Source organism: Xenopus laevis, chromosome 2L (genome assembly GCF_017654675.1).
Source record: "Xenopus laevis strain J_2021 chromosome 2L, Xenopus_laevis_v10.1, whole genome shotgun sequence".
NCBI classification, from domain to species: domain Eukaryota; kingdom Metazoa; phylum Chordata; class Amphibia; order Anura; family Pipidae; genus Xenopus; species Xenopus laevis.
The window spans coordinates 2334298-2362144 of record NC_054373.1 but is presented as its reverse complement, the minus strand read 5'-3'; the positions used below and the strand labels follow the sequence as shown (position 1 = coordinate 2362144).

At 39.8% G+C, this 27847-nt stretch overlaps 1 protein-coding gene across 9 annotated transcripts in view; it reads right to left on the bottom strand.

The window, feature by feature from the left end:
• Positions 1–27847, bottom strand: part of LOC108707806 (syntaxin-binding protein 5-like) — a 178895-nt gene that overhangs the window by 76562 nt on the left and 74486 nt on the right. For all 9 annotated transcript variants that reach the window (XM_041581400.1, XM_041581401.1, XM_041581404.1 and 6 more), the window contains exons 8-14: positions 20310–20433; positions 18823–18901; positions 15059–15213; positions 14855–14927; positions 12682–12829; positions 5377–5444; positions 4450–4490 (exon numbers count right to left, since the gene is read on the bottom strand). In XM_041581400.1, coding sequence (XP_041437334.1) covers positions 4450–4490; positions 5377–5444; positions 12682–12829; positions 14855–14927; positions 15059–15213; positions 18823–18901; positions 20310–20433 — 688 coding nt within the window. The remainder of the gene's footprint in view (positions 1–4449; positions 4491–5376; positions 5445–12681; positions 12830–14854; positions 14928–15058; positions 15214–18822; positions 18902–20309; positions 20434–27847) is intronic.

Below are 27847 nucleotides of genomic sequence, written 5' to 3'. Positions count from 1 at the left end.
GCATCTGCAAAAAGACAGTCAACTACTATACTGCTATTCTATCCCAACTGCTAACTACCTGCACTGTACCCCAAATCTAATCCCAGGTCTATAACTACTGAATACTTGCCTGCCCTCAATCCTTCAAATACTCCTCCAGCCATTGTTTCCCCTAGTACAGTGGATCTCTTCCATTGAAATCACCCATCCAGGCACATTTATGCTGTAGATTGCCTGGGGAATTTGTAGATTGCCTGGGGAATTTAGCACGGGCAGTGCTGATGAAATGAAATAAACCTTCTTGCATTATAACAAGATGATACTGTGTCTGGTATGGGCACCACAATTATCTCTTAGTTTATGGTACTATACAAAGAATTTTTCCCCCGAGCTGAAGTGAAGTACATCCCCATATGCAGCAGACACACCAGAAGCCCGACTCATGCAATTAGAAATGGAGTTTGGTTTATTGAAGCTGTACGGGTATGGGACCTGTTATCCAGAATACTCGGGACCTGGGGTTTTCTGGAAAATAGATCTTTCCATAATTTGGATCTTCATGCCTTAAGTCTACTAGAAAATCATATAAACATGAAATAAACCCAATAGGCTGGTTTTGCTTCCAATAAGGATTAATTATATCTTAGTTGGGATCAAGTACTGTACTGTTTTATCATTACAAAGAAAAAGGAAATCTTTTTTATAACTTGGGTTATTGGATAAAATAAAGAGTCTATGGGGCAAATTTACTTACCTTCGAAGTTGCGCCAGCGTTGGCTTCACCGCACTTCAGCAGGCGAAGTTTCGCCAGGGCGCCGCTAATTCACTAAAATCCGAAGTTGCGCTCAGGGAGGCGACAGGTAGCAAAGTTGTGATAGCGTTAATTCGTCAGGCAAAGTGAAGTTACGCTAGCGATGCCTAATTTGCATACGGCGCCAAGTTAAAGTACAATGGACGTCTATGTAGCAGCAAATACATTACACTACACAAGCCTGGGAAAGCTTCATAAAATAAAATAGAGTTGTTATATGGCACCTAAACTATACAGTGGGCACATGCCCTATACATGTGCCCACTGTATAGTTTAGGTGCCATATGTTAGGAAATGTAGGCGGGACGGAGGGTACCCCCCAAAAAATTTATGATCTTTTTTAGCCTATTACCCTTAAAAAAGTAAAAAAAAGCATTTTTTGGAACTTTTTTTGAAGCAAGTCCTATCTACTGTATTGCACTTCACCTGGTCTGAGGTGGCGAAGGCAAGTCTGGCGCAAGAGGTAACGTTCAGTAAAATACGCCAGTTACTGAATTAGCAAAGTTATGTCCCTTCGGCATAGCGCAACTTCACCTGGCGTAAGGGAGCGAAGTAGCGCTAGAGTAGGTCCACTTCACTAGCGAATTTACGCCAGCACCCGTTAGTAAATCACTGACGTAACAAAGTAATTACGTCACACTGGCAAATTTGCGCTAGCATTAGCCACGTTGCGCTTTAGTGAATTTGCCCCTATGGGTCTATGGGAGACAGCCTTTCCGTAATTCGGAGCTTTCTGGATAATGATTTTCCAGATAAGGATCCCATACCTGTACTTGCATCTATTGAAACAGCCAGTGAGTGCACAAACTTCATAATACTGGGCTCCCCTGAATCTGCTAATTCATTCATTGTCTAAATATCATTCTATAAGATGGAATATGGAAGGATTTTGCTTGTGAAGCAAGTAACTTACTGCACAAAACATTTACCCCAACACTGATTATAATAGTTCTGTAACAAACGTTTCCCCTGCAATACCATGAGGTCGACAGGAAAAATGTTCCTTTTTTATAGTGATTTTACAGTATTTTTGCTACACCAGCTCACTGCTTATACAAGTAGATACATTCAGGTGTGTATAGGGAAGAATAGAAAGTTATGCCTCTACCAATTAACAGCTATGACACAGGACATTTGATTATTTATCATTGTCACGGTCGGCACCCAACACCAGAACAAATGGCAAGCTCTCTGGTCTTGGCTTGTGCTTCACCTGTAGTGTGACCGCCTTTGGCCTCGGGAGGAGCCCTCAGCTACTTGAATGCCACCAGGACTTAAACGAGAGGTGCAAGGCTAGAGGTTCTGGATAGGCAGAGGGGCACAACTGTCATAAAGTCTTTTGGGCAGAAGGTCAAGGTACAAGGCGTTATAGAGTAGTCAGATCAGGCCGGGTCGGGGCAGGCAGAGAATATTCGTAGTCAGGCAGGCAAAGGTCAATACCAGATAGTCAATCAAAGGGTTAAGCAGAATCGAAGTCAGTAATCAGGCAAGGGGTCAGGATACAGAATGTAGAATCGTCAAAAGCCAGTCAGGGGTCAAAACAGGTCATCAGAATCAGGTTCAAACAGAGTAGCAACAGCTAACAGCACCAGGAAACAAATCCTATAACGGCCAATGATAAATTAACTGAGCTCCCTTAAATACCCATTTGAATATCGTGCCCGCGTCAATAAAGCCCACGAGGCGCGGGCGTCCTAAGTAGCCGCAATGGTGGCCGAAGAGAAGCGGCGCGGCAGGCATCCCCGTCGCACCACTGGACCACCAGGTACAATTTTTATTACAATCATTTTTTGTATGTTCTTAGTTTTCAGTATCTATCAGAATTAAGTCAAAGGCAACTGGACATTTACAGTATTTCATGAAAAAATTTCACCATTTCAACTGAATTGGTAGGGAAGGAAAATAAGAATTTAAGGATTTGGCTGATAAACTGGAGGGAACCTTAGGCTAATGCCAGTCGGGGAGTGAAATAGACTTGCTGAAATACACAGGCCGAAAATCAGCCCCTACACTGACATTAGTACTGATGCACCGAATCCACGATTCAGTTCGCTATTAGACCAGGATTTAATCCATTTACTGTTAATTCTATGGTGACTGATTATAAATCATAACAACGAGCTGCTATACCATCTATATACAATAACACTTGTTTTATGCAATACAATTCTTCTTTTTTCAGCTTCATTTAGACACATAAAAATGTCAGTCAGACAAAAGCAAGTCCATTGCAAAGTTGTATAGAGAGCAGACACAAAATGCTGCCTATGATAAGCAAGCACATTCAGGCCAGTACAGGTATGGGACCTGTTATCCAGTATGCTCGGGACCTGGGGTTTTCCGGATAACGGATCTTTCCGTAATTTGGGTCTTCATGTCTTAAGTCTACTAGAAATTCATGTAAACATGAAATAAACCCAATAGGCTGGTTTTGCTTCCTATAAGGATTAATTATATCTTAGTTGGGATCAAGTACAAGCGACTGTTTTATTATTACACAGAAAAAGGAAATCATTTTTAAAAATTTGGATTATCTGGATAAAATGGAGTCTATGGGAGACAGCCATTCCGTAATTCGGAGCTTTCTGGATATCGGGTTTCCGGATAAGGGATCCTATACCTGTATAATAGAGTGAGCCTATAAAATAAATGTTACACTGCACTATATAGTACTAATTCTGCTTCTTTGCTATGATCATGTTTCAGAACCCATTCCCATACCTTGTCACTGAGTACCAGTGATTTATGCTCAGACCTACACTTTTATCTTCAATGTTAATAAATTCCTGAATGTAAGTACTGTAACAGTAGGAATGTATGTATGGTATATGTACATCATATAATCTTAACATGAGCTTCTCAGAGGTTTCTAATTAATATATAAAGTGAACCATGACATTACAAGGCTGTATCATTCCCAGTAAATTGGGTCCTTGAGATGTCTCTTTCTTTTACTTTCCTACTATCTTCTTCCTAACCTCACTTGTGTTAAAAATCTACAAAATAAATAAAAGTTTTTAAAAAAAATGCATGTAGGTATAAAGGTGTTAATGACTGTCCTAACAGCTACTCTCAGAAAGACAATTCATTTCTGCTCCATTACCTACTGATCTAAGGGTCTCTACATGTAAAGGAGTTAGTCTCCAGTATAAACTTCCTACCAGAAAGTACATTAAACTCATTTGTTTTGCTTCTCCCGAACAAGGAATTAATTAATTATCAACTTTACCAGAGAAGTGCCTGAAAGCAAAGCCTACCACTTTTCCTCTTTTAATGTTTTACAAAAGTCATAATCAGAAAAAACAAGTTGTGTTTGACCTAAAAGGAAACGATACCCCTAAACATTGTAGGTCTGTATAAAATATATTGCATAAAACAGGCCATATGTAAATCACTGCTTCATCTGCAGTAAAGACACAATTTCCATAAAAATGCACTTCTCTAGAAGTATGTGCCAAGGAAACACAAACGGGTGGGACCCTAAACTAAAGAACAAACAATAAGCAGAAGAGCACCTGGTACAGATATATACTTCATATTAGTTACATTAAACTACAGGATAACACAGAAAAACAACATATAATCCACACTACTGTAATAATATTGGGTTTTTTATGTCTTGTTATTATATTATAATAGACAAAGACATTTCAACTTACACGCAGAAGCATCCCAAAATTTGACAGAGCCGTCAGCATGCCTGAAAACACAAAGTGAAAGCTGAAATTAGATTTGGGATAGAAGAACTAGAGCACAACCATTTAAACAGCACTGATGAGCTCCCTCTTAAAATGTATTAAGCCAAATACTTTATATTTTTTTTTTAAATAAAATTAGGGTTCATATGATAAAAGAAGGGTGAGGGGCAAAGCGGATGCAGGGCAGTAACCTGTAGTCAGTGATATCTTAAAAACACAATGGGGCAAATTCACTAAAGCGCGAAGCGCCTAACGCTAGTGCAAATCTGCCAGCATGACGTCATTTTGTTACTGCCGATTTACTAACGTAACTACGCTAATTCACTAACTTGCGCATTTTACTGAACGTTACCTCTTGCGGCAAAAAACGCCTTGCGAGGCAATTCGGAAATTGACGCGCCGCGTGACATATTACACATTACAGCCGGCGCAGGAGAAGAGGAAGCGGTTCGGGGCGATTAGTCGCCAGACGCTATATCTCCCCGATTCGCCTGGTGTGGACTAATCCTTATGGGGCAAAGTCTGATGCTGCAAAAAGGTTGAATCCAAAAATCCACCATTTCAGACTTGCCGAGGTTGTGTATAAGTCAATGGCAAGGTCCCTATACTATTTAGTTGTTTCTGCTGTCTGCACTGGAATTAACCCAAAAATCCAACCATTTTGGGCTTTTCTGGCAAAAATCTGAAAAAATTGAGAGATTTGGGATTTTATCAGGTTTTTTTACCCGAACTGATTAAATTGAGCTTTTTAAATAATAAATAAGTTAAAATCGGGTATGGGAGTTTGGTTGTGATTTTTTAATGTAATCAATGAGATAAATCTGGATTTTAGTAAATAACCCCCCCCCCCATGTCTATGTTTAAAGGTTTTATAAAGGACATTCTTACCCTGTAACAATGATTTCAGGATAAGTTTGGCTTCCCAGGTTCCAGGCTCCTCCTGTTAATGGCCATTCCTGTGTGCAAAAAATACATTCAGCATAAATCTATATACATACATACATCTATAAATACTTTGGGGCCCATTTACTTAGCTCGAGTGAAGGAATAGAGGGAAAAAACTTTGAATGGTTTTTTGGCTACTTCGACCATCGAATGGGCTACTTCGACTACGACTTCAACGATTCGAACTAAAAATTGTTTGACTATTCGACCATTCGATAGTCGAAGTACTGTCTCTTTAAGAAATCACGTCGACCCCCTAGTTCGCCACCTAATAGCTACCGAGGTCAATGTTAGCCTATGGGGAAGGTCCCCATAGGCTTTGCAAATGTTTTTTTGGTCGAACAAAAATCGTTCAATCTATGGATTAAAATCCTTCGAATCAACAATTCGAAGGAATTAATCGTTCGATCGAATGATTTTTCGTTCGATCGTTCAAACGAACGAATAGCATTAAATCCTTCGACTTTGATATTCGAAGTCGAAGGATTTCAATTCGGCTGTCGTATATCGAGGGTTAATTGACAATCGATATTCGACCCTAAGTAAATCTGCCCCTTTATGTAAAACACTCTGATGCAACCATGGGAAGGTTAAGAAGTTGGTTCCCTGCCCAAGCACCCTCTCTACTATACAATGTTGCAACCCAATTGAATGAGTAGAAATAGTATTGTATTATTTCAAAATAAAACAAATAATTAATGGAACCCCTTGTCTTTTTATCTCATGGCAAGGCTCAACTCTTAAGTCCTGAGCCTGAGCTGATCCATACAATAATTAATCTATTTAAAAACTAAAAAAAACTCCTTTTGATTTAGCACTATAGGAAATCTGTGGGGGCAATAAGGCAGCCTGTTGTCCATCTAGAAGACATTTAACACCACTATCTCAATTTAGGAGATTCTACCATGTCATGTTAGTCTGGGCACAGTCAGTGGGCTCTATGCTTTAGTAATGGCACTGGAGGAAGTGACTTTGTGATATTATTTTAGAAAAATGTCCTTTCTGCTCTGCAGTCCTTTCATTAACGTGTCCAGTGTGATTAGTTATCTGCTGGGATCATCAATCACATTAGTCTTTATATGAAGTGGGAAGACTTACTCAGAGGTTATGTCCAACAATAATGAGTTCAGACCTCTTGAGACCACATACTACCTAGAGCTGTGTCCTTTTCTGATTGGCCACAGTGTAATGCTAAGCTGCTTTCTGCAATATGTATTCCTGCTGAATTCTCCCAAGCAACAAGTCAGAGCATTACGTCTGTATCCTGTGATGAGACTGCTACTAACTGATTCTAGTGGAAGATAATGAAGAGTTCATGGGACGTTACTGTCAATTTATTAAGATACTGCATCACAGTCAGATACATCTTCTCATTTTCATGTTCATGAATGTTGAAAGCCATATTATTGTTAAAGGAATAAGTATTTAAGCGTCCTTTGTGATTTCCCAATTTATCCATGTATGAAACGTGACTTATAAATCCTCTGCGATCCAATTGAATGTTGCAGCAATGCTACACTGAGGGATCATTTTTTGGTGAGTGTTTTCTTGCATGGATTAATGAGGGGCATCACTTCCATGAAATACCAAATGGGGCATTCATTTAAAGGGGTGGTTCACCTGTAAGTTAACATTTAGGGGCAAATTCATCAAGGGTCAAATAAGGGTTAATTAACCCTCGATATTCGACTGGGAATGAAAATCCTTCGACTTCGAATATCGAAGTCGAAGGATTTTGCGCAAATACTTCGATCAAACGATCAAAGAAATAATCATTTGATCGAATGATTAAATCCTTCGATTCGAAGGATTTTAATCCAACGATCGAAGGAATATCCTTCGACCAAAAAAACTTAGCCAAGCCTATGGGGACCTTCCCCATAGGCTAACATTGGGTTTGGTAGCTTTTAGGTGGCGAACTAGGGGGTCGAAGTCTTTTCTTAAAGAGACAGTACTTCGTCTATCGAATGGTCGCATCGATTTTTAGCTCGAATCCTTCGATTCGAAGTAGAAGTCATAGTCGAAGTAGCCCATTCGATGGTCGAAGTAGCCAAAAAAAACACTTCGAAATTCGAAGTATTTTTTCTTCTATTCCTTCACTCGAAGTTAATGAATCGGCCCCTTAATGTTTATATGATTTTCTAGTAGACTTAAGGCATGAAGATCCAAATTACAGAAAGATCCGTTATCTGGAAAATCCCAAGTGCAGAGCATTCTGGATAACAGATCCCATACCTGTATCATAAATTGGAATAATTTATTTATATGATTCGTACATGAGAAAACTATGATGAAGATGTTTTATAAAAGGTAACACAATAATTCCTAGGGTTTGTTTTAGTGATGCACCAAATCCAGGATTCAGTTTCGGATTTGGCCAAGATTCAGCCTTTTTCAGCAGGATTCAGATTCTGCCAAATCCCAAATCATGTGACTATTTGTCCCACAAACAAAGAATTCACAGAATTTTATGCGTGGGAGGTTCTCTTTTCCCTTATTTACATATGCAAATTAGAGTTCTGATTCAGTTCACTATTCAGCCGACTCTTTTACAAAGGATCTGGGATTTGGTTGAATCCTGAAATAGTGGATTTGGTGCATCCCTAGTTTGTGTATGTTATTGGGAATGGATATGAATTCTTTACTGTAGTTCTAGGATTCAGAAGAGATCAAAAAATCACAAATGAAAATATAATCATAGGCTCTTACAGATTTATACTTAAAGATATGAACTGCTCCAAATGAGGCAATAACCCTATTATAACCTTATAATACACAAAAGCCATGAATATCTTGTAAATTAAATCCTTATAAACGGTGAGTTCTGATGTCATTTCTGTCACATGACTCCCTAAAACTTGTGTATTATAATAAATAAAGTACCCCCAGTTGCAAAATATGAGGATATTAGAAGTTACTTTGGAGTTCCATGACCTATATAACTCGGCCTTCGGCCTCGTGTTTTTATATGGTCATGAAACTCCTCGGTAACTTATAATATCCTTATATTTTACAAGAGGGGGTACTTTATTCACTATATTATAAGTCTATTAGGTAGAAGGCAGTCAGTTACAAGGCTGCAATGATTCCTCTCAGTAACTTTCTATAACACATGAAAAGAGGCAGATGGTTCAATACAAACGTAACTGTCATATTGATGAGCTGTTTACTATTCCGTTCACAAACAGCCAATCACATTGAGACTGAGTTTGTGGTCAAACACAATGAGATTGTCCCACTAAGAACATCAGGGCAGTATTCAGCCCACAGGCAGCCCATTTACATGGTCAGAAAGCATCTTGTATGTTTGTATTGTGTTTATGAGCAACCAATTACAATGTAACATGAGAAAATGTCTTGTGTTTATTGACATAAATGATAGTGAAAAGCTTTAACTGTTTCACACAGTCATATTAGGTTCCTTACTGTGCTATTCCTCTTCTATCCCAGAAGCCGCTGGCCCTTAGGGGCCAATCTACTACCAAAATTCTGAGTTCTATTTTTTTTTTTTACGAATTGTATTTTTTTTCTCTAAAAATGTTTTTTTTTTAAATTCTTCTAAAAATTCAAGATTGATTAAGTGTTAAAACCACGACAAAATGGAATACAAAACTTCAGGAAAGTAAAAGCAGTTGAGGTCCTCTCAGGGCCGGAATGGGAGTAAAAAGCAGCCCTGGCAAAAATAATCACAATAACCCACATGTAAATATGCAACACTGGCTTTTATACATGTCCTGGAATTCCCAATGACTTCTAATTTAATAGCAGCATAATATAACCAGTGGCATATCAACATAAATCCCCATTTATAATACAAAAAAGCCATGAATATCTTGTACCACATACAGTATCTATAAAAACAGTGTAATTGGTGCTTAGTGATATGAGGTTATAAGAAGTCACCTTGTGACACACTATAAGGGGAAGATTTATCAAAGGTCGAGGTGAATTTTCAAATAAAAAAAAAAATTTGAATTTCAAGCTATTTTTTGTGTACTTCGACTAGGGAATAGTCCAAATTTTATTCAAATTTGAAAAAATTTGACTTCGACCATTCGCCATCTAAAACCTGCCGAATTGCTGTTTTAGCCTATGGGGAACCTTGTAGAACCTATTTGGTGGACTTTGAAAAATCAAAGTTTATTTTGGGAAAAACCTTGAATCTAATTTGATCGAATGCGCTATTCTTTCGATTTGTACTATTCTAATTTGGCCGAATATGGACCTATTCAATCGAAAACTGACCTATTCGACCAAAAAAACGTAACTTAATTTCGGTTGGTCTTTTTGAATTCGAAATTCAACTCTTGATAAATATGCCCCTTAGAGTCCGAGACGCCAACGCTCATCTTTACTCACTATACCCCAGCAAGGCCAATTTTCAATAAACCTCAATTGTTCCCAGGACTCCAAAGCCGCTTATTCCAGTGGTGGAGAGATCACAACCTTATACGGGTGAGAGATTTAAGGTGGCCATACACGGGCCGATAAAAGCTGCCGACAGACCGTGTCGGCAGCTTATTGGCCCGTGTATGGGGGCCCCCGACGGGCTTCCCCGATCGAGATCTGGCCGAAAGTCGGCCAGATCTCGATCGGATGGGATTAAAAATCCCGTCGGATCGCGGCCGCATCTGTTAGTTGATGCGGTCCCGCGATCCGACCGCCCGTTTGGCGAACGCTAGGATCCGATCGTTGGGCCCTAGGGCCCACGATCGGATCAGCCCGATATTGCCCACCTCAAGGTGGGCATATCGGAGGGAGATCCGCTCGTTTGGCGACATCGCCAAACGAGCGGATCTATCCGTGTATGGCCACCTTTACTTACCGTCAGGGGTCCTGCTACCATAGACTACTTACGAGACGCTCATAACCTTCCGGAAACAGAGTATTTTTGAGCAAACCAAATATTGAATTTTGTTGCAGAATGTTGGCGCCAACACAATTCAGAGGCCCCAGAGCGGACCTTTCTTGAGAAATGGTGCATAGATGGGGTAACACCCTTGAAAGCGATTACTTTTCTATATAGACATATCAATTCCCCTACATCTCTAGTAGACTTACAATATATTCAGACTTGGGGAAAAGAACTGGGGAAGACTCTGACAGAGATGAAGTGGAGTAAAGTATGGTATCATTTAAGGAGAAGCTCTAATAATGCAATATTGCTTGAATCGGGATACAGGGTTCTCTTTCGTTGGTACATTACACCCAATAGACTAGCACTTATGTACCCAAAGCTCAATAATGCCTGCTTCAGAGGGTGCAATCAGGGCCTCCATCAGGGGGGGACAGGGGGGGACAAGCGTACCGGGCCCGGGCATGAAGGGGGGCCCGGGAGCGCTGCATTTTTTGAAGATCCGGGCCCCCCTTACGAGCGCCCGAGCCGTACGTCTTGCCTCTTGCGTTGCCGAATGCGGAAGTGCCGAAAAGCCGATGCGCCGAAAAGACCCGAAGTCACGGAAAAAGCCGAAGTCCCGAAGCGCCGAAAAGACCCGAAGTCACGAAAACAGCCGAAGCCGAAGTCCTGAAGCAGCGCAAAGACCCGAAGTCACGAAAACAGCCGAAATTGAAGTCCTGAAGCGGTGAAAAGACCCGAAGTCACGAAAGAAGGCGAAGTTGAAGTACTGAAGCCATGAGTTCAATTCTACTGAACACCAGTTTGTGTTTTTTTTTTTTTAATCTCCTGGCCACCAATGTATTATTTTAATATTCTATAGGCCCCTGCCACCAATCTTTTTTTTTAAAACTTTTTTTTTGGGGCCCCAATTTTTTTTTTAACTCGTAAGGGGCCCCTTGCCACCATTGCTTTATTTATTTTTTCAAATTTTTTTTCGGGGCCCCAATTTGTTTTTAACTTGTAAGGGGGCCCCTGCCACCAATTGTTTTTTTTTTTTTTTTTTAAATAATTTTTTTTTTTTTGGGGCCCCAATTTTTTATAAGGGGGCCCTGACCATCAATAGCTTTTTACAACTTGTGTGGGGGGGGTTACTTTTTTAGCACTGATGTCTGTGTGGTCTTTTAACTGCGATGTGGAGTGGGCGGGATATGGGGTGGAGCTTGGTCGTCAGTGTGGGCGGGGCCCAGGGGGCCCCAAAAAATTTTGTTGTACGGGGCCCCGTGATTTCTAATGGCGGCCCTGCGTGCAATACTCCAGGAAACATGACTCACATATGGTGGGACAGCCCCCAAGCGTCCAGGTACTGGATTCAGTGAATAATTTGATATTTGGAGTACTAAATGTGTAACTTCATAAAAAAACACTATGAAGCATTAATGGGAGCACAACAGGGGCACAGAAAACGTTAATTAATCATATATTTTTAGCAGCTAGACAGGTCCTAGCAAGATCCTGGAAGTCTCTATACATAAACTACAATTTACTTAAGCTCAAAATAGACTGGATATTCGTAAACGAAAAATTGACCAGCGTCGCATTAGACAAATATCCCACATTCTCAAAAGTGTGGCAACCTTGGATAGACTATAGGTATAGAGGGACCCTCTCTTCCCAATTGCTGACACTACCTGGAAATGAAACTGAGAGCTTTTATAATCGGATAATGTATAGAGGCTAATAAATAGTGAGGCAATCCACTTTCTATTCACAGTATATTATTTTTTCTGTTTGCTTTTCTTTTTCTTTTGTATTAATCTATTGTTTATTACATGTTCTATTTTTCACCATTAACATGCATATACATTTGTTGGAACTGGACTTAGTAGCATCACCGGAACAGACAATAGACGATGTTGAATACTGTTATATGCCTTGGAATGTATAAATGGGAACAATATCAAAATCAATTTATGAACACAAAATATGATGCTGCAATTGTTACTGAAAAATAATGAAAACATATTGAAACAAAAAGAAGTCACCTCTCTTTGTTATACTGGTAATATCTCAATACAAACTGAGATTATATGTGTCACCTTTGATATGCGATGCTTCTGTGGAAATAATGTTTTGTACAATTTATTTGCTATATTCAATAAAAATTTATTGAAATAAAAAAAAAAGTCACCTCTAAGTTCCATACCTTGTATAGAAACACATGGCTTTCAGCCTCATGCCTTTTTATGGAGCTCCTTGGTGACTTCTAAAATCCGTTTACTTTATAACAAGGGCTACATTATTGTCTATATATTTTACATCAGGGGTACATTATTGCTAAAAATGTTGATGTCCCATGCATTAAAGTTGATGCTTTAGCATTGTAAAGATCAAGGAATGACAATGAAAGATACCTTGTTGCTGTAGCCTTGCTTTTTGTGCTTAGCTCCTACTGAATAAAGCACTGGAATCAGATCGGGAGGGCAGTCTGCGAAATATTCAGTGCAGGTGACCGGTGATTCATGGATATCCATGGAGTAGGGATTCTCAAAGATTGGGAAACTAGCGGAGATATTTGGTTAGTTGTTAGTAGTGTGGAATGAGAAAGCTTATTTATGTTACTCAGTTAAACAAAACCTCATTTGATAAAACCGTTGAATTCTAATGATAATGTTCAAATCAAACCTATACATTTTGGAAGATCAGTGCGAGATCACATGGCTGTTGTGTTTCCAGAAAACTTTTTGCATTCATGATACCCTGCTACCTAATTGCACACAAAGGTAATCATGCGATTCCAAGCAGTGTCGGACTGGGATGCCAGGGGCCCACCAGAAAACCTTAGACTGTGGGCCCACTTTCCAAACTGTTATTCCTCCTCTCCTCACTCATACTCTTTAATTTCCTAGTCTTTTCTATTGACTTTTCCCCATAAAGAAATAAGGAATGACCATGAAATTGGCCACATAGTTAGAAGCAAAAGGGCCCACTGACACCTGGGCCCACCGGGAGTTTTCCTGGTATCCCAGTGGGCCAGTCCAACACTGATTCCAAGCTATTAATATTATGAGCAGCATGACATGAGTTTTTAGGTGCCAGTCTTTGACAAAGCCTTTTCTCCAAAGCAGGAAGCAATATGAGTAGATGAGTCTCAGCCAGTACAGTTGTTTTACTAGAGTAGCTTTACCCATAGGGGGAAATTATCTCTATTTTGGTGTAAATTATACAAAGCAAGCTTCCTTAATATATTTACCAAAGACCTGCTGCAGTAACAAAATTGGTGGCAACAAAACAACTCAGTATTAAACATTTGGCATATGTGATATTGATATTGTAGGGCCCTATAGGGATACAGGCCCTATAGAGTTAATCTTTTCACCATTTCCTTGGGTTATTGGGTAGAATCCCTGTTACAGAATAACCTTTACAGTGATAGGCTGAGAGATTTGATGACACTGCTCTGACTCACTCCTATATAGTGTGTGCAGGGAGTGGCCTCTTCCTCTTTTGCCTCTGGATGTGATTCCAGCTGGATGTGCTCAGGGGACTGAGTGCAATAGGCCCAGAAGAAGTCATGTGTCCAAGTCGGGGAGCAGGTAACCCCGTGAATGAGGAACAGATATACTAGGGCAGACTTGTCATAGTCTCTCTAGGAGAGAAAGGCAGAGAGGATAGAGAGAAAGAGCAGCTGAAGCTCCAACAAGGATTTGCAGCAAGGGAGGAGCTTCCCAGAGGCTTTATGTGTTGCCTCCAGTCAGGGACCTCAGTGAAGAGGGACTGTAGGGTAGAAGCTACTTGCCTGACAACTTCCAGGAGAGAAAGGTTGTACTGCATTTGCCTGTGTACTCTCTGTGTGAGCCTGTCTTGTTTTGTGTGACCTCTCAATAAGCTGCTTTCCTCAACTCCTGCGTGACTACTGAAACCTGTGCTCATTTGCCCTTTTTGGCATAATAAACCGTTCCTGATTGTTAAGAACCTCCTGGCGCCCAAGTTGTTTTTGTGTGCACAGTAGCCTGGGGGGGATGTAGTTGCACTACACCATAGAGGGAACACTTCCACTTAGCGAAGGCCCTGCCCTGGGTGTAAGTCGCGTGTAACCCGTGCTCTAGTGTTCTAGCTGGTGAATTAACCCCGAGTGGCCCAAATAGGTGTTACAATATTGTGGCACAAATCGAGATGCTGCTATCAATGCATATTTTCTATGTCTTTTTTTTTGTAGTGCAAAAGGTGAGGTACCGTTAAAAACATGAAGCCTAACCTTTACCAATTATATATGCAATTATCTCTGCCTTACTTTGCAGGCTAATAATAATAGTGATTATTAATGATTACAGAGTGCAAGTCCTATACAAGGTCAATTGGGTTATGGCCTGGGAAAAAAGGGCCAAAAGATCCTTAAGTTGTAACTGTGGGAAAATGTTACACTAGAAAGCAAGGAATCAGTACACATTGTAAGTGTATTTTGAATGATTCTGTTTACTGGGAACCTTGCACAATGGCAGCATGTGGGGAAATGCTGCATTTCAATAACATAAATATTAGAAGAGGAAATGTAAAATAGAGAAAAATAAGGTTATGCAGCCTTACTTGCTCTGTGTAAGATCAATAATGATAAGGTCCTTCTCCAGCAGAACTGCTACAGCATATGGTTCCTGGAATTCTAAAGGGCACAAAGTAAATGAAACAGTAATTACCACTCTAGTTCTATATTGAACACAATTTCTCCATATTGTGGCTGTTATAGTTCAAACCGTCAACAAAATATATAAGAAATTGTCACTCAGCCCTTACCATTGGGGTATGGAGTTTCACAAAGAGTTAAAAAGTCTACAATTGGGTGATCCATTTCAAGGACTGTGATGGACTTTCCGTGCATGATAGTTAAGCTGGGTCTCCTGCAGGCTTTATCATAGGACAGTCCTCCCGAGAAAATGATAAAGGGTTCACTGGAATGAAACAAATGTTAAAAATGCGTAAGTAAAATGATCATGTCACAGGTAATGGACTAGTAGTATGGAAAGTCATAACAGGCAGTGTAAGAAATGGACCTTAGCTTCTCTAAAACGAATGAGCACCTTATGGGAACCAAATATTGCCTCATAAAATTCGAGTTTTCAAGGTTTTTTTCGGGTTAAAAAAAATGAATTTTTCAAGTTTAAAAAAAATAAAAATTAGAATTTTTCTGAATTTATTATACCCGACCCTAGAAATAGCTTGAATCAGAAAATACACCATCTAAAACCTGTTGAGGTCACGTAGGAGTCAATGGCAGAGGTCCCTTGAACCATTTAAAGATGTTATTAGCCTTCATCATGTTTGAGTTCTTTTTGGAGGGTTTTGCTCGATCAATTTGAGTTTTCAGATTGTTAACCACGAACTAGCTGATTCCAAATTTTTCCCATTCAAGTTTTTTCTTAAATTAAAACCATTTGAGTTGTGAGTTCATTCAAGGTCTATGCTAAAATAACCCCCTCAGTAATTTAATGACTAACTGCACTTATCTGCAGTAACTCTTCTCACAGGACTGTCAAATGGAATCTTCTCAGTAGAGTACAACATATCAGTGGCAAAGCTTACTATGCTGCTCACGCAAACAGATATTTGTACAAGAGGTATCAGACAAATAACAGACTGAATAACAGAGTTATCCTTGAAGGATTTGCAGACTGCATTTGTGCTGATAAAAGAGTTCATTTTTAAGAAAAATAATCCAACTACCAAAAGTTCTTCTGATGCCCTGCTCTACCGCTATTGAATCCAGCCTTTCACAGCTCTGAAATAAATGCTATTATCTCAGATCCACCAAGTTCTTAGCAATCCTGGATCTCCACAAATATCTCACTTCTTACATTTTTTAAGGTTGCAATGCTTTCATGTCTAAACTGCTCTTTCAAGCTGAATTGTACAGATATTTAAAGCAGCACTACCCAGATCTGGAACACTTTTCCCACCTGATATGATGTCCCCCATAGTACATTTAAGCATTCATCAAGAAACGACTTATCTTCAGTTATGTAACTAATTCCCAACCCACAACCCAAGAGCTCTTCTCATTATACAGCTCAAATACAGCATCTACTAAAGTGTTCAGTAACAATATAGTTAAAAAAACATAATGCATCTATAGGATGTTGGAGTTGCGTAGTGAAGTAGTAGCTTTTGGCAGTATTCGTTATCCCAATAATTGCTGCTATTGTAAGCCAGTGCTCTTGGCTGCAATAATATGGACCTATGATTGGAGCTTATTAATATCCACCACTTTGCTGCAGTGACTCTTCTCTTCAGGTGCTTTATAATCCTGACCTTTAAGTGCCAAAAGGCAGCATGCATTGCCACCCCTACTGTTTGTCTCATTGTTACTTGTGTGAACATAAAGGCAACTTAAATAATTATCTATCCATGTGCAAAGATGTATTTCTTTGTTCAGACTTGATCTATTTGCACAGTTTCTATTATATCTTGCCTTTATTGCTGGTAATCTATAATTTACAACCATCACATGCTCTCCATTACATCTGCTAATGTGCAAATAGTTATAGTGCATTATAATCAACAAGAGAAATATTCCACTGGAACCAGAATGAGACCTTTCATTTTCAAGAGTAATTGACACATAAGAGAAGAAATGGCATTTGTGGCTTTTTCTGCTGCTTAAATACAAGTATACAATGCGCTGCTAGCAAATTGGAGCTTTTTGTGGCTTTTTATAATATAAGACATTGTTAAAATTTTCAGAACATTTACCAACAGTGCTATAAAGCAAACTGAAATGCTACTCATGCTTCAATAACTCTTTCTTCGCGATTGGCCAAGGAGTTAATTGGCAGGGTCTCATTTTCTGCAGGTCAGAGGGAATTATGTAGCGTGACAAATATAGGGCTGGCTATTTTGTGAGTAGATCAGAGAGGGGTAATTGGCACTCCAATGACAAGCCCTGAATGTATGTATTTAAACTTTTCTCTCTATGGAGCCTGTTTGTCAAGGTGTTAAAAGTATGCCTTGGGTTTATGCTTGACTTCCCCTGTATGTTATAAAAAAGAATTTCAGTAAGGTGGACATTGAAATAAAAAACTGTAAAGTGATTTGGTCTGGGTGTGATATTTGTAGCTTCCATTTCTGTGTTTTTTTCTGGATTTTTCCCATTTTCCAACGGAATTCCTAGAGTCTAATGCTTACCCAAAGGGATTTAGAATTGCAGACAGTCTGCTCCCTCTTGCTGGAACTATAATTGTACTACTAATACTGGCAAAAAGCTTCTTCACGAAAATGCTAAATGTTTAGGCAAAGCTTTACTTTATTCCCGGGAAGGAGGGATTTCAGCATTGGTTACATTTCCTGTTCTCTCTAGGCCAAATAAGTATTGTGTGATAGGTAGGTTTTAACTATGACTGGTTCCTATCTGTGCCATGCAGTTGCCTTATCCTCCGTTTTTACCGTATAAGGAGATGCTGATGACTGAAGGAAATCCTTTATCCACTGAAAAATAAAATAAAGCAGCTACAGTGTCATTAAGGGAAAACCTATCCTTTCATAGAAAACTGGCAAGCACATATTCATCAGCCCAGGAAAGCAAAAAAGTGTTCCAGGATAATCCATTAAATGAGACACAGGTTCCGCTCTAAAGCTATTTAGTTGTGTTTCGTACAGTTATCAAAGAATAAATATCAGGTTTCTTGTCAGCTGACCTAATTATAGGCATTAAATATGTTTCTTATGGTTTAACATACACTGTGCTTAATGCTATATGTACTTATTATACATTAACCTCTTTTCCTAGGGCCCCGAAGAAATGCAAGCCTTTTATTATATTCTTAGATGTCTTTGAGGAAAATTCATGTTATGTCTGCATTTTTCCTGACATGAAAGGCTCTAGAAATCTCAAACAGGCGGCTTTCGCTCAGCTGAAAGACCTACCACTAGTACCAGCAGATAATATATCATGACCTGGATAAATGGTAACTTTTACAGACATATGAACATGTCTTGTCCATCTCCCTGCCCAGTGTTGTAGGTACAGCCAGTTAATATCTATTGTGTCCCTTGGGCGAGTCTAAAAACATTTTTATGGTGAAACCTCTCTCGTTAAAGGTGAAATGATCTCTATCACCACTAATAATAATATGCCTCTATCTGTGGGTAGGTCTGATGGAATTATCTCATTCTAATCTCAGAAACACACAACACTCACAACTTCCTACAACAGTCCTCACACATTAAATTGTGGTAGAAAGCTCTACACCATAAAGAATAGAAACTTGACAGAAGGACCTATAAGGGGCTTTTTGCAGGACTACAGAGCATACCAATAAATTTGCTGCAGCAGCAAGTCTTACAAACGGCACATGAAATCCCTATAAAATCAGTAAACAATACAACAATGTCCTCATCAACTTCATGACACAAGGCCCAGGTAGGTGCCCATATATCAACAGAGCTCAGATTTAACTATGGCACCAGATTACAGTAACATGCCTGCACCTTATCAAAATGAATGGAAATGATGGGAAGTTTTTTCTGTAAACTGTTTATTCTGTTTATTATGTATTGATACCTACCTGTTTTTACATGTCCTGTATTCTACTTTTAAAATTGGTTTACATGGTTCAGGTTTCCTCCCGTCTCTTTGACTTTTCCCTATAAAAAACAAAATAGGTGTTAAAAGTAGACTAAGGCAATAAAATCAATAATTCAAACTAGTAATTCCTCCATTCAGATAGCCAGTGTTTCCTGTTGCGCTGGCTACATATGGATGAAGCCACTTGGATTTATGTGTTAAATGCGTCATGACTCGGGATAAACTGAAGAAACTGTGTTATCTAAAGTCCTCTAACACTTTAAAAGTCATTTAACACTTGAGGGTGCCAAATGTTAGGCACCCCAAACTGTATATATTCACTTACCTGAAACCCCAGGGCTGGTGCTCCCTGCAGCAGCCCAGGGTTATACCAGTGAGCAACATGGAGCGATCCTCTTCCGGCTTCTTCTTTCTTCAAATTTCCAAGGGCAGATGCATGCGCAGTAGAATGAAAAAGCCGACTTTTTAGTTAAAGTTCAGATTTTCACTCCAATACACATGTGCAGCCGCGAGAAGAAAGAAGAAGCTGGAAGAGGAGCGATCTGTGGTGCTCACTGGAATAACCCCGGCGCAGTTTTCTGCTGCTAGGAGCACAAGCCTGGTGTTTCAGGTAAGAAAATACATTCACTTGGAGGTGTCTAAGATTTGGCACCCCCAAGTGCTAAACGACTTTCATTCTCCTTTAATCTTTTCATTAGCATACCAAAGCAACACTGTTCACAAATGGTGAACTCTTTATTTAGATGGGATTCTGTGTTAAATGGGATCAGTGGGTTAAATGTGTTTAGATATTCTGTGTTAAACCCACGAACCAAAGTGGCTTCCTCGTAGATACAAAGATCCAAAAAGACCGTATTTCTCTACTGTTTCAGGGAAGAACCTTTACTAAAGTAATGTGATTCCTTTACTAAAGGCATGTAGATTCACTGAACCTATATAAAGGGTAAACAATTGAGTCAAAATGATGTTAGATGTTTCAGTATGACTTGCCGTCCATAACTGAATTGCGTTAACACTGAAAAGCATATTTGTTTTAATTTGAAATGCTTCAGAACTAAGTGAATCAATCCCACAGCCTGCCAGCTGCTTCTATACTCCCATAAACCCCAGCGAGCTGTTGCTTAGCGAGTTCTTAATCAGACCCCCCCGCCATGTTACTTGTTTGATGGATGGAAAACCAATAAAATCCTATAACAGAGGAAGGCCATAAGGGGTTTGCAGAGAAAGATGTGCAGGAAAGCACTGCCAGGATCCGTTCAGTTGATCAGAAGCAAATAAAGAAACACGAGGGAAGTTTTATCATAGGTCCAACTGTTTTCCCTATTAAAATTGAGGACTTTTCCCACTGGGCAAATCCTTTCCATATTTTATGAAAACTTTTCAGTAACATTGAAAATATTTTACCAGTCTGGCTCAGACCAGGCAATAAGCATTCTATCCTACAGGCTGAAGAAAGGTTGTCCTTACCATGGGGAACAGTGATTTGAGAGGGTCTGCTGGGGTTCTTTACGCTCCATACCGTGAGACTCCCATCTGAATGACTGCACATAAACTGCTTCCCTTCATGGTGCCAGGCAATAGAGTGAATGGCCTGAAAATACACAAAAACTTTCCGTATTAAATCCAGTAAAACTCCTGTAACTGTGCAATGTGCTAAAGAAACTCAATTTTCAGACTGGAGCCCACAGGCAACTTGTATGAGCGTTATTATTATTATTATTAGCTGTACAGAGCAAATCTACAGATGGAGCAAGTAGAGCACATCAATCAGTATTTAGCAACCCCCAATTATTAGATAATTCCACACGGCTAACCAAGAATTAGGCAATAAATGGGCGGCAAATGCTAAATACGTCACGCTGGGATCTGATACCTACAATATACAAAACAGCGATGAGGATGTTAATTATAATTTTAGATGTCAAACTTTTATCTACTGCTCAAAACACACAAAAATCCCAGAAGACCTTGCAGAGAAGCTGGAACCACTGATGGCAACTTTATAGAATGGGGCATTTGAGATTTGAGACGAGTAACAGAACTATCATCCCCGGGGTGCGGGTGCAAGGGGTGAATGCTTGGATGTGCTCGGCTTGGTGGGCTCCTTGCGGCAGCAGATAGGAGGGAGACACTGAGTAGAGTGGGTTTCAGATGAAATATACAGAATATTTAGCTGCTGCTGACACTGCTATAGCTGTTTCAGAGAGTAGCACGAATGACTTGTTAAATGCTGATATCAGCTGCTGGATGTGCACAGAAAACGGACACCCAAGATGTACTCAGTCTAAAACTAGCCTTAAATTGAATAATATTACATAGAAGGGCTGTTTGGTTGATTTTGACTTTGTTACCCCTCTAAAGTGCACATTTGATCCCTTATGGAAACAGTTTGACCTTTACTGTGGAATTGCATTTGGAATGGACATACTCTGGCCTACTACCGTATATACTCGAGTATAAGCCGAGTTTTTCAGCATCCAAAATGTGCTGAAAAAGTCTACCTCGGCTTATACATGGGTCAGCGGGCAGTAGCTGAGATTGCAGTCACTTTTAATCATTCCTATTCCAACAGTTCACTTGGGGAGAGACTGCAATTTCCCACAATGCCCTCTGTTGGTTATATGAAAGAATAACAGTGATGGCAATTGGTTATACAAAAGATTAACAGTGATGGCAATATCACACAGCACCCTCTGCACATGGTAGTGGGACAGTGGGACAATGCACACAGTAATCAGTTTGACAATTCTCTGTCACCATCAACTTTGCAAAGAAGTCCGGTTGATCGCTGGGGGGTCGCTTTGGCAGAATGTGCGCTGCTGGGAGACAGGGCTGTAGTTGTGTCTAGGCTTATACTAGAGTCAATAAGTTTTCCCAGTTTTCGTAGGTAAAATTAGGTACCTCGGCTTATACTCGGGTCGGCTTATACTCGAGTATATACGGTAATACCTCTCATCCCACGTGTATGCAGCATTACATGACCAAGACTCACATTGGGTACATCTTGTTCCCACGTGTGTTCTGATCCACTTGTCATCTGAATGTCAACTGAAGTATCCAAGCTAAGTTTGTTCCACAAGCCAATTGATTGTGGCTGATTGTAAGCTCTATGGGCCAGGGACCGTCTTACTTGTGTCTCTGTAACACTTAGCAATAAACCTTTGAATATTCTGTATTTATTTTATAATTGTATTGACCTGTGTTCTATTAATAAACCATTTCACTGTACAGCACTGTATGCACAATTAGCACTTTATAAGTATAAATTATACAGATGGGATGAGTTGGGGGTCTTGGTGGGGAGGGAATGTCCCTGTAAAAGAAACCTAGACTATCATAAAAATTAAAACCAGACATGAAAACATTGGGCTGTATTTAGGAATATTTGGGCCCAGTACCCCTCCCCCCCTTTAATTCAGTATTTCTCTATTTCTGGTTCCTTCTCAAACTGTTCCTCTGTGCAACATAAACATGGGAATATAGAGAATTGTATGAGAAATCTGAGGCAGGTCACAATGGCATCAACATCAGTCAGAAGAATCAATGATTAAATACATTTTATTTTATTAATCAGCGCTGACAACAAGTAAGAGATATACTTTATTATGTAAAACATGCCCCCCCAATAAAACATTTATTGTCCAATTTGTAATTCACTTCAACAAAAAGAAATATGTTTAAATGGTAAAGACCTATTTATGAAGCCTCGATTTTTTTTGGTCGAGTTTTTTAGGGGGAAAACTCAATTTTTTAGAGGAAAAAGGAAACTCTATTTTTTAGAGATTTATTATACCCTGAAGCTGCTAAAAATCCAAATCCAAAAATACTCCGGCTAAAACCTGTAGAAGTCATGTAGAAGTCAATGGCAGATGTCCCTTTTACAATTTGAAGATGTTTCTTGACAACGTGATCTGCACTGGTTTAAGTTAGGGACAGGCCCGGACTGACAATCTGTCCGATCGGGCAAATGCCCGAAAGGCCGCTCCCTTTACTGCTGAAATGGGCTGCTTCTGTTTTGTGCAGCTAAACTGTAGTCAAACTGGGCCTGCCGGAGCTGCGAGAGACTACAGCACGCACCGTCACACGGATACACATACTGAGCGCAGGGAAATGGACGCATCTCCCTATGAAGTTTACAGATGGTTAGTGCCTGCCAGTCACTAGAGTGTCTAGCAAGTGGTTGAGCTGGCACGCTGCGATTGGCCAGGAACCAGCATGAATTGAATCTTTTTCTCCTGCTGAAATAATGGCCTCAACTTTCGATGGTGACGCAACAACATTGACTCCGCCCAGCTCATGACGGTGCTTGTCAGAGCGATAGGTTTAGACGGGCTAATTTCTAGACTGCACGGGAGGAGATGGCGCCTGGGTATGTTTTGGGGGCCGCTGAGGAGCTGGCTGACCAGGTAATAAGCCGAACCTGTCGCCACGTCACAATAACATCCTGAGGTTACGTTCTCCATTTTATGTACTAAATCAATATAGTGTATATGCCCCCCTCTCAATGAACTGGTGGTGTTTTCTATACTCTCATATGACTAAAGATTGGGAGAAACCATTCATAGAGAATGGGGGGAGCAACGTCGCAAGGGAGAGGGTAACTTTGTGTCATTAAGAAGGGATAAGTGGGGTCGTGCGTATAAAATGCAAATAAGATAATTTTGATTTCATTACTCTCACGCACCTATCTTTCATATGTTCCAGTGTGCTCAGCATCAGCCCTGCGAAATCCCATTAAAGAAACACTGTCTTCAATATCTAACTTCATAGCTTTATAATTATGCACAGGGCTCAGCCAATGAAAATGGACTTCGGAATATCCCTTTAGTTTTCCCCAAGGTTGTAAATCATTTAGATAAGGACCTCACTGGGGTAGTCATTAAAGGCACACCATTTGTTACTGGTCTAGTAACCCATAGCAACCAATCTGAAGGCAGCAATTACTTGGCAGCTGTTTGACAGCATCTGATTGGTTGCTACCGGGAAAAAAGTGATTTGCTCCTCTGAGCTTTTTTCAATTTACATAAAGTGTTTTTTTTCAGACTAGGGTAGTCTGGGCCCACTGGGCCTGCACCATCGGCCACATTGTGTGTGTGTTTTCACCTGCTGATGTAATTATGAGATAATTATGATAAGTAATAAGCGCAGATGCTGTGCTGTGCAGCTGTCCAGCTCTTCTGCTAAAATACCCACAATTCTCTGTCAGCCCAAGCAAGACTATAGGACACTCTTTGTCATCTCATTTCAGGAAGGTAGTCTGTTAGCTCATAAGCACTCACTGGTGTCGCTTTATTTGGCCTAGAGGTTGTTTATATTAAACCAGATATCCTATCTACACTTATTGACATTAAAACAAAATTTTATCTAAGTTTATTGACATTTTTTCATGGATTTGCTCTCAAAACCCATTCAATGCATACTTCTGAGATTCCTATTGCACCTGCCATACAACAATACAGTTATGAGGACCTGTTATCCAGAATGCTCAGAGTGGGGTTTTCCAGATAACGGATCTTTCCGTAATTTGGATCTTTATACCTTAAGTCTACTAGAAAATCATGTAAATATAATAAATATAATAAATAAACCCAATAGGCTGGTTTTGCTTCCAATAAGGATTAATTATATCTTAGTTGGGATCAAGTACAAGCGACTGTTTTATTATTACAGAGAAAGGAAATCATTTTTGCTCACTACTCAGTGTGGCTGAGTACAAGAGCATTGTGTGTTTACATGTGGGCTGCTTTGATTTTTTTTGCCCGGGCTGCTTTTTACTCCCAGTCCGGCTCTGGTTAGGGATACACCGAATCCATTATTTTGGATTTGGCCGAACCCCCCGAATTCTTTGCGAAAGATTCGGTCAAATACTGAACCAAATCCTAGTTTGCATATGCAAATTAGGAGTGGGAAGGGGATGTTTTACTTCCTTGTTTTGTGACAAAAATTCATACGATTTCTCTCCCCGCCCCTAATTTGCATATGCAAATTAGGACTCAGATCGGCTGGGCAGAAGGATTCGGCTGAATCCGAATCCTGGCCGAATCCCGAACCGAATCCTAGATTCGGTGCATCCATAGTTTAAGTACGACAATTTGAAAAAGTCAAGGTTTTAGGACGACAACTCAAAAAAAAAATCGCACCATTTGAGCATCAAATTTGAAAAAGTCGTACGATTCGAATAATCGTGCGATTTTGTTGAGACTCTTCCCGCATCAACTTTTTCGAGTTGATTTTTTGATAGATGAGTTAAATTCGTGGATAAGAGTTAGGTCGACTTTGTTTTAATAAAAGAATGGGAAAAATTTGAGTTTTAGTAAATACCCCCCATAGTGTTTCTATCAGCCCATCCTTTGTGCTGAGCAATAAGTGATTCTCTAATGTTAAGTGTAAAACATGGAGGAGAGTTCCAATCCCAGCAGCAACCTAATAGTATAAGCCATATACAAATCCCAGCAGCAACCTAATAGTATAAGCCATATACAAACACTGCATGTTGTACTTCCAGTTATTAGTCCACTTAGTATTATTACCTGCTTTAAACGTTTTCATGTACAGCAGCCCTCAGCTACCCTCAGCTACAAATGAACTCCCTAATGCACTCTTCCAGTTGTATCTCGGGTGGCTCCAGCATTTGAACCAGCTCTGTACAGGCAATCATCCCAAGTTGCACAGAAATAGGTAGATCAGATGTGCACATACAGCATGTAAGGGCGAGAGTAGCTTATGGACATGCACATCACTGGGGAAGTTGTGGGACGGATGCCATGAGGAATGATGAAAGCCTGAAGCTCTGCACAAGTCAATATACCAAATTGCAGAAGAACGGGGAATCAGAGATGTACCCCCAGATGGCAAAGACCAGGAACATCTATGAATAGGCGAGTGAACTATATTACAGGGGACAAGATGTGCACATTCCCAGATAAACATGCTCCAAATGACCATAATACACTGGCCAAACACTGTTCCGCTGCACAACAACTAAGGTTGTTTTTTTGCAATGCATTTATTATTAAAGTTGTCTTTTATGAACATTGGCACAAACACAGTTTGAGATAAAATGAAGCACAATTTATGTTGTATCCCCTGCAGAGCTGCCCACTGTTAATGAGTCTGTGTAGGACACTCAAGAAACAATGGGTTTCCCACGTAAAGGAGAACTAAACCCTAAAAATGAATATGGCTAAAAATGTCATACTTTATATAGAGAACTTATTGCAGGAGGCTAAAGTTTGAGCTTGTCAATAGCAGCAATGATCCAGGACTTCAAACTTGTCACAGGGGGTCACCATCTTGGAAAGTGTCTGTGACACTCACATGCTCAGTGGGCTCTGATTGGCTGTTGAGAAGCTAAGCTTAGGGCTCGTCACTAATTATCCAGCAGAAAATGAGCTTCCCTGGCTGTAATATAAGCTGATGCTATAGGTTTGCTGATTATTCAATTCTGATGCTAATTGCACTGGTTTCTGTGCTGCCATGTAGTAATTATGTGTATTAAAGGAGAAGGAAAGGCTAAAACTAAGTAAGCTTTATCAGAAAGGTCTATATAAATACACCAGTAAACCCTCAAAGTAATGCTGCTCTGAGTCCTCTGTCAAAAGAAACATCACATTTCTTTCCTTCTATTGTGTACTCATGGGCTTCTGTATCAGACTTCCTGTTTTCAGCTTAAACCTCCAGGGCTAGGGCTTGAGCATGCTCAGTTTGCTCCTGTCTCCCTCCCTCCTCCCATCCCTGCTGTAATCTGAGCTCAGAGCTGTTAGTGAGCAGGGAGAGACTCAGGCAGGAAGTGATGTCACACCAAGCTAATATGGCAGCTTATATCCTAAACAAACAGAGGCAGTGTCTAGAGCTGTTTACTCAGATATGGTAAAGCATTCCGCAGAATAAATATAGCATTCTAGCTTGCACTATTGTGGCTATTCTATTGGCAATAAACTGTCTTGGAGCTTTCCTTCTCCTTTAATGACTAATCAGCCTTATATTGTGACATTTCTATTCTATGTGTACTGTATATTGTGAGTGGCTCCCTAAGCTCAGTAAGTGACAGCAGCACAGAGCATGTGAATCAGTGACTCAGCAGAAAAGAAGATGGGGAGCTACTGGGGCATCTTTGGAGACACAGATCTTTACTGCTAAAGGGCTGTGGTTGCCTTGGGCTGGTACAGAAGAACAAAACATCATGTACAACATTTCTACCTACTTCTTTAGTTAGGCTTTAGTTCTCCTTTAAATGGTAATAACCTCCAACTTCTTTTGAAATATCTGTAGTAACTTCAACTTCATCACTGAGTATTTTGATCACAACAATCAAACACATCTCTGAAGGAAAAAAAAATCAATCCTGAATTTTTATGAGATGCCAAAGCCAGCTGGAAAACGGATCAATTTGGAAGAATAAATCCCATGGTAACACAATCTGGAGCCTTAATTCAAGTATGATTCTATTACGTCCAGAAATGGAATTCCCAACTTGCCAGGACAGGTGATACCCTGTTGTATGCACAATATAAATGCACAATATAAATGCACAATATAAATGCTTGTTTCTGTTCTTTGTTCTATCATATGGTCTAGATGGAGGGGAAATTACAATTACTAATAGAACATTTATGGATAGTCATGTAGCTTTTATATCAGCCTTCCTGTTAATTAAAGGAAATTATGCCAATGCAGATAACTAAATAGAAAGGCAAGTATTTGTTTCTAGTTAGCAACCACTTCTTTTTGCTGAACTGCAACTCCCATCATCGTCTCTGCCTGTCAGATACTGTGTCTTCATATCAATCTATTGCATTTTAGAATTCAGTCAAACGATTGCTCTAAGCAGGTCTGTCCCCTTGAAGGTCTGCAGTCTCATTGCTAGTGTTCAAGTAAGTCCATCCTGATCAAGGACAAGACATATACTGTATTTTCTGGCGATATCATAATTTGGATCTTTATACCTTAAGTCTACTAGAAATATTAAATAAACCCAATAGGTTGGTTTTGCTTCCAATAAGAAT